Source organism: Salvelinus sp. IW2-2015, unplaced genomic scaffold (genome assembly GCF_002910315.2).
Source record: "Salvelinus sp. IW2-2015 unplaced genomic scaffold, ASM291031v2 Un_scaffold5548, whole genome shotgun sequence".
NCBI classification, from domain to species: Eukaryota; Metazoa; Chordata; class Actinopteri; order Salmoniformes; family Salmonidae; genus Salvelinus; species Salvelinus sp. IW2-2015.
In genome coordinates this window covers 34553-41352 of record NW_019946813.1, presented here as the reverse complement: position 1 = coordinate 41352, position 6800 = coordinate 34553, and the positions used below count along the sequence as shown (strand labels likewise).

The 6800-nt window shown below is 46.5% G+C and overlaps 1 protein-coding gene across 1 annotated transcript in view; it reads left to right on the top strand.

Annotated features, from left to right (window-relative positions):
* The window catches only part of LOC139026704 (transcriptional coactivator YAP1-like), a 17384-nt gene extending 12829 nt beyond the window's left edge, over nucleotides 1-4555 (top strand). Inside the window, exons 2-4 of the mRNA XM_070442021.1 lie at nucleotides 3105-3190; nucleotides 3508-3664; nucleotides 4086-4555. Of these exons, the coding sequence (XP_070298122.1) occupies nucleotides 3105-3190; nucleotides 3508-3664; nucleotides 4086-4555 (713 nt within the window). The remainder of the gene's footprint in view (nucleotides 1-3104; nucleotides 3191-3507; nucleotides 3665-4085) is intronic.
* The last annotated feature ends 2245 nt before the right edge of the window (nucleotides 4556-6800 follow it).

The window sequence follows — 6800 nt, the reverse complement described above, 5'->3', positions numbered from 1 at the left end:
GTTGCACTAAGGATTTAAAGCCCTGCGTTATCTCAGCTCAACTGGTCACCCATAGCAGCACCCACCCGTAGCACGCGCCCAGCCAGGTTTATTTCACTGGTCATACCCAAAGCCCAATTTTTTCTTTCCTTTGGCTGTCTTTTCCTTCAGTTTCTCTGCTGCAATGACTGGAACAAACTGCAAAACACTGAGCTGGAGACTCATATCTGCCCCTTACTAGTTTTATAGCACCAGCTGTCCAGAGCAGCTCACAGATTACTGCACCTGTACATAGCCCATTGTAAATAGCCAATCCAACTACCTCATCCCCACACTGTATTATTTATATATCTTGCTCCTCGGACCCCAGTAATCTCTACTTGCACATTCATCCTTCTGCACATCTACACATTCCTTGGGTTCCAAATATTGGGGAAGATTGTCAGAGCTGAGGATGATGTTAAAGAAGTTTTAGTATAGCCAATTTACATTTACATTAAGTCATTTAGCAGACGCTCTTATCCCAGAGCGACTTAAAGTTGGTGCATTCACCTTATGAATAATCCCAGTGGAAACAAACCACTTTACACATAGTGCATCTAACTGCTTTTAAGGGGAGGGGTGGTTAGAAGGATTATTGAATCCTATCCTAGGTATTCTTAGAAGAGGTGGTTGTTTCAGGTGTTTCCGGAAGGTGGTGATTGACTCCGCTGACCCTGGCGTCGTGGGGGAGTTTGTTTCCACCATTGGGGTTGCCAGAGCACGAACAGTTTTTGACTAGCTGAGGCGGGAGCTGTATCTCTCAGAGGGTAGGGAGCGAGCAGGCAGAGGTGGCATGAACGCAGTGCCCTTTGTTTGGGTGTAGGCGCCTGATCAGAGCACTGAAGGTAACGGAGGTCGCCGTTCCTCACAGCTCACAAGGACCACTCAACGTAGGCAAGCACCGATGGTCTTTTGAATAGCGTTGCAGGAGCTTTCAACTTGGAAGCCAGTTGAGAGGAAGCGGAAGGAGCGCCAAGAGGGTGACTGATGCGAGGAGAACTTGGAGGTTGAACACCAACGTGCTGCCTGCGGCGTTCTTGGGATGATTGTTGGAGCGTTAATGGACAGGCAGGGAGGCCCAGCCAACATCGAGATTTTCAGTATCGACCAGGGAATTACAAGTGCTGGATTCAGACTGGGCGTCCCGTTGAGCATAGTCAAGTCGTGCGTAATGTGTAGAGTGACCTGACGGCCGCTTCCTGAATTTGAGGCGTTACTTCAAAGTTTAGAGCATGAACCGTACACGGGGGTTCCGTGTGTCATCCATGGACGCGGTAGGCATGAACAGCCAAGGTTCTATAGCACCTTGGAGGAGGACACAATTGGAGTTGTCTCAACGTCGTGATGGCGAGATCATGGAACCGGGCAGTCCTTTCCCCGGGAGGAAGAGGAGCGTCCGTCTTGCCGAGGTTCAGCTTGAGGTGGTGATCCGTCATCCACACTGAGTATGTCTCTGCCAGGACATGCAGAGATGCGATTCGGCCCCCTGGTTAATCAAGAGGAGGCAAAAAAGAGAGCGTTAAAAACAGGGTTAACGTAATATAGATTAATTGTGTGTCTGTCTCGCATAGCCATGATTGAGGAGAACCATGTCGAGAGGACTATGACAGAAGCCAAGCTGACTGCCGTGTATTAAGCAGAAGATAGGAGAGGGCCGTAGAACACAATTGGGAATTTGTGGTCTGTATATTTGATTCATTTCAGTTTGTGATACCATCAACACCACAAGGCCTTTTTGGGTTGGAGACGGCATGTAGTGTATTTTTTGGAGTTACTTTGTCCTGTAAGTTTCATCAAGGTAATTGGGAATCCAGGTGGGTTCTGGTAGTCTTTAATAATTGATTCTAAAATTGTATTTTTCATGTATATCGTTTTTAGCTGTTGTTTCTGTTGTTATAGAGCCAAAAAGATTGGAAGAAGTGGTTTACCCATACATCTCCATTTTAGATAGATAATTCTTCGTGTTTGTTGTTTTGTTTTAGTGTTTTCTAATTTTTCCAGAAGTGGTGGGAGTCTATGCGATTCTTCAATTACATTTGAGCTGATTTCTGACGTGCTGTTTCCTTCTTTTCCCTAGTGTAGATCTGTGTTGTTTTAGTGATTCACCATTAGTGAGGAGTAGACTCAGGTTTTCTGGGTCTCTATGTTTTTTGGTTGGGACCGGTTCCTCAATTTATTTCTTAGTTTTTGCATTTTTTCATCAAACCATTTGTCGTTGTTGTTGCATTTTCTTAGGTTGTCTTGCTTGAAATGTTTAGACTTGACAGGGAAGCTGAGAGGTCAAATATATGTTTAGGTTTTCCACTGCCAAGTTTACACCTTCACTATTACGTGAAACTTTTGCTCAGGAAGTTGTCTAAAAGGGATTGAATTTGTTGTTGCCTAATTGTTTTTTTGGTAGGTTTCCACACTACTCTCCTCTCATCTATTTATTTCTTAATGTTACTCAGTTCCTTTGGCTTTGAATGCCTCATGATTGAGTTATTGCTCTGTTCAGTTGGCATGTGGTTTTGCTGTGATCTGAATAGGGTGTCTAGTGGACTGACTGTGACGGCTCTGAGAGACTCACTGGGTTGAGGTCAGTCGAGTAAAGTAATCTAACAGTACTACTGCCAAGAGATGAGCGTAAGGTGTTACTTACCATAGGAGTCCTCGAAGCCCCTACCATTGAACTATGTACAGGACCCAGTTGTGTGACAGAGCTGCGGAGTTGTGAACCTTTTTGTTGTGTTTGTTTTGTCGTAGTTGTGTTGTCTAGGGGGCATAATGGAGGGAGGGAATGCTGTCACTCCAGGCAGGTGTTATGTCCCTTGCTGAGGGTTGTCAGGTGTTTTGTCCGTTCTGGGCATGTAGGTTGCACAGACTAGTGTTCGCACACATTGGACCCATCACCTTCAATCACGGTTGAACGTTTTTTGGCACCAGCTCCCCCCCCACCGAGAGGAACTGATAAATAGAATGGTGTCTTGTGATGTGTCTGTCCAGGCCAGTTGATGGGACATCGTTTGGTCTCTGACAGCCTCATCAGTTGCGTGCCCACTCCTCTCCGCCTCGTCTCCCATGCAACGCCTTTCTGCCCCCAGCAACGGCGTGTCATCGGCACACAGCCGCTCCTGACGACGTGCCCTCCCTCCGGGCTGGGAGAGTGACCAAGGACTCCCTAGCGACAGTGCTACTTCTCAATAGGATATCTCTGTGTGGCAGGTTAAAACCAGTCCTAAACAGCAGGTTAAACAGTGCTAACTTGCAGCCCCAGACTATGGAAGCCTGTTAGGGAAAAACCTCAATGCTGAGAAAACAAAATTAACCAATGCTGACTGAGGCAACCAATTACATGGCTCAGAAATCTACATCCTCTACCGCCTCCTAACTGTGTGTGTGTGTGTGTGTGTGTGTGGTGTGTGTGTGGTGTGTGCTGATGTGTGTGTGTGGTGTGTGTGTGGTGTGTGTGTGTGTGATGTGTGTGTGTGTTGTGTGTGTGTGTAGTCACTGACGCAACGACCCACATGGCATGACCCCCGTCTCTCCCATCTCCAGACCAACGCAGCGCCCCACCTGCTCTCTGCTCCCCCGCCACACACACACACCCTGGCACACCCTGCACCCAACACACACACACAGAGTAACACCAGCTCCAACACAGGTACCACCCTCTTCTTCTGTCACTCTGTCTCTCTTTCTGTCTCGCTGTCTCTCGCTTTCTCTCTGTCTCTCTCTCTGTCTGTTTGTCTGTCTCTCTCTCTGTCTCTCGCTGTCTCTGTCTGTCTGTCTGTCTCTGTCTCTCTGATCTGTCTGTCTCTTATCTGTCTCTGTCTCTCTCTGTCTCTTTGTCTCTCTCTCTCTGTCTTTCTCTGTCTCTGTCTGTCTGTCTCTGTGTCTCTCTCTGTCCCTCTCTGTCTTTCTCTGTGTGTCTCTGTCTCTGTGTCTCTCTGTCTCTGTCTCTGTCTTTTTCTCTCCTTACATGTTTTATTAATTGATTATATTTCATTCTTGTTGACAGTACCACTAAAAGTAGCACTCTCCTTTCTCTCCATGCCTCCCTCTGTCCTGTGTGTCCGCTCCAGGCCCCCTCCCAGAGGGTTGGGAACAGGCAGTGACTCCTGAAGGAGAGGTCTACTACATCAACCACATCACCAAGACCACCTCCTGGTTAGACCCACACCTAGGTAACAGTAATGAGAGAGAGAGAGACACAGAGAAAGAGAGCGAGCAAGAGACAGAGAGACCCACACCTAGGTCACAGTACCTAGGTCACAGTAGGAAGACCACCAAAAATTCAGAAATTTCCWTACAAACTTTTCCGTCAAGATATCTGCTAAAGYGGGCYGAGTTAGCCTGCAGAGTTCTGTCWTACTATCCAGGTCCCAAACAGTTCGAGCTTCTACTTTTAAAAATCCACCTTTCTAGAAATAAGTCTCTCACTGTTGCCGCTTGTTATAGACCCCAATCAGCCCCCAGCTGTGCCCTGGTGTCCCTGGGCACCTTACGTGAATTGATTTGGTCCCATAAACTATCGTCAGCAGTGTACTGCTAGGGATTCTAAACTGGGTCATGATTAACACCCCGGCCGTCCTACAATCTAAACAAGGATGCCCTCAATCTCACACAAATTATTAAGGAACCTACCAGGTACAACCTAAAATCCACTAACCATGGGACACCCTTCATAGATATCATCCTGACCAACCTGCCTTTCTAAATTACACTCTGCTGTCATTCAACCTGGATCCTTCAGCGATCACTGCCTCATGCCTGCATCCGTTATGGATCCGCGGTCAACACGACCACCCTCATTCACTGTCAAACGCTCCCTAAAACATCTTCAGCAGCAGGCCTTTTCTAAATCGACCTTGCCCGGGTATCCTGAAGATATTGACCTCATTTCCATCATTAGAGGATGCCTGGTTACTTCCTTTAAAAAGTAGCTTTCCTCACCATCTTAAATAAGCATGCCACCATTCAAAAAAATGTAGAACCAGGAACAGATATAGCCCTTGGTTCACTCCAGGACTATGACTGCCCTTGACCAGGCCCACAAAAACATCCTGTGGTGTCTGCCATCGAATAGCCCCGTGATATACAACTTTATCAGGGAAGTTAGGAACCAATATACACAGGCAGTTAGGGAAAGCTAAGGCTATATTTTTCCAACAGAAATTTGCTTTCCAGTAGACTAATTCCAAAAAGTTTTGGGACACTGTAAAAGTCCATGCGAGAATAGAGCACCTCCTCCCAGCTGCCCACTGCAACTGAGGCTAGGAAACACTGTCACCACGATAAAATCTACGATAATCGATCATTTCAATAAGCCTTTCTTTACGGCTTGCCAATCTTTCCACCTGGCTACCCCAGCCCAGACAAGCCCTGCATTCCTCCACAGCACTTGCCCAAACCTTCCCCCCCACTTCTCCTTCACCCAAAATCCAGACCGCTAGGACAATCTGGACCCTCTCTTTCTAAAAGTATCCGCCCCCATTGTTGCAACCCCTATTACTTAGTCTGTTCAACCTCTCTTTCGTGTCCTCTGAGATTAAAAACTAAAGATTGGAAAGCTGCGCGGTCATCCCCCCTTCAAAGCGGGAGACACTCTAGACCCAAATTGTTAAGACCTATATCCACTCCTGGCCCTGCCGTTTCTTAAAGTCTTCGAAAGCCAAGTGAACAAAAGATCACGACCATTTTCGAATCCCACCGTACCTTCTCCACTATGCACCCGGGTTTCCGAGTTTGGTCATGGGTGCACCTCAGCCACGTCAAGGTCCTAAAACGATATCATAACCACCATCGATAAAAAACAGTACTGTGCAAGCCGTCTTCATCAACCTGTTCCAAGGGTTTCCGACTCTGTCAATCAAAACTGTATTTCTTACGGCAGAACTCAACAAGCCTTGGTTTCTCAAATTGATGCCCTCACCTGGTTCACCAACTACTTCTCAGATAGAGTTCAGTAGTGTCAAATCGGAGTGCCTGTTGTCCGGACCTCTTGGCATCTCTATGGGGGTACCAACAGGGTTCAATCTCGGGCCGACTCTTTTCTCTGTATTATCAATGATATCGCTCTTGCTGCTGGTGATTCTCTGATCCACCTCTACGCAGACGGACAACCATTCTGTATTACTTCTGGCCCTTTCTTTGGACCCACTGTCTTAACAAATTCTCAAACGAAGCGTTCAACGCCATACCAAACTCTCCTTTCCCTGGCCTCGCAACTGCTTCTTAACTGGCCAAATAAAAAACTAAATTGCATGCTCTTCAACGATCGCTGCCCCACTCTCCCGCACAGCCACTAGCAATCCAGTGGTTATTAGAGGACTGCCAAGAGAGAATCCCTATTGGCATAGAAGATGCCACAGTTTCCATATCTCGGGAGTAGATGTCAGTTGTCTTTTCATAGCCAAGCATGATAAAAGAGAGAAGAGAGAATCACAGGACACCTGATAAAACAGGAGAATTACAGCAGATAGGACGGACACCCACTCACTCACAGGAACAGTTACGGAAAGCCCTAGTCTAGCTGCAGTGGTTTCAACTGCTGTGCCTTGGGGAACCAAAACATTTTTTTTCTTTTCTTTTTTTAATCTACGCCCCTTCTATATAATCTCTTTAAATGTGACCTAACCCAAACATTCAAGTATTTCATATCATAGAACAGTTCCTCCTGACAAGTAATCTCTAAATATTGACCTACCAAACATTTCTTTTCTAATTCTAGATCTTCTTTTAAATGTGACCCTACCAAACATTTCCCTCATCTAATCTCTTTTTAAATGTGAAACCCT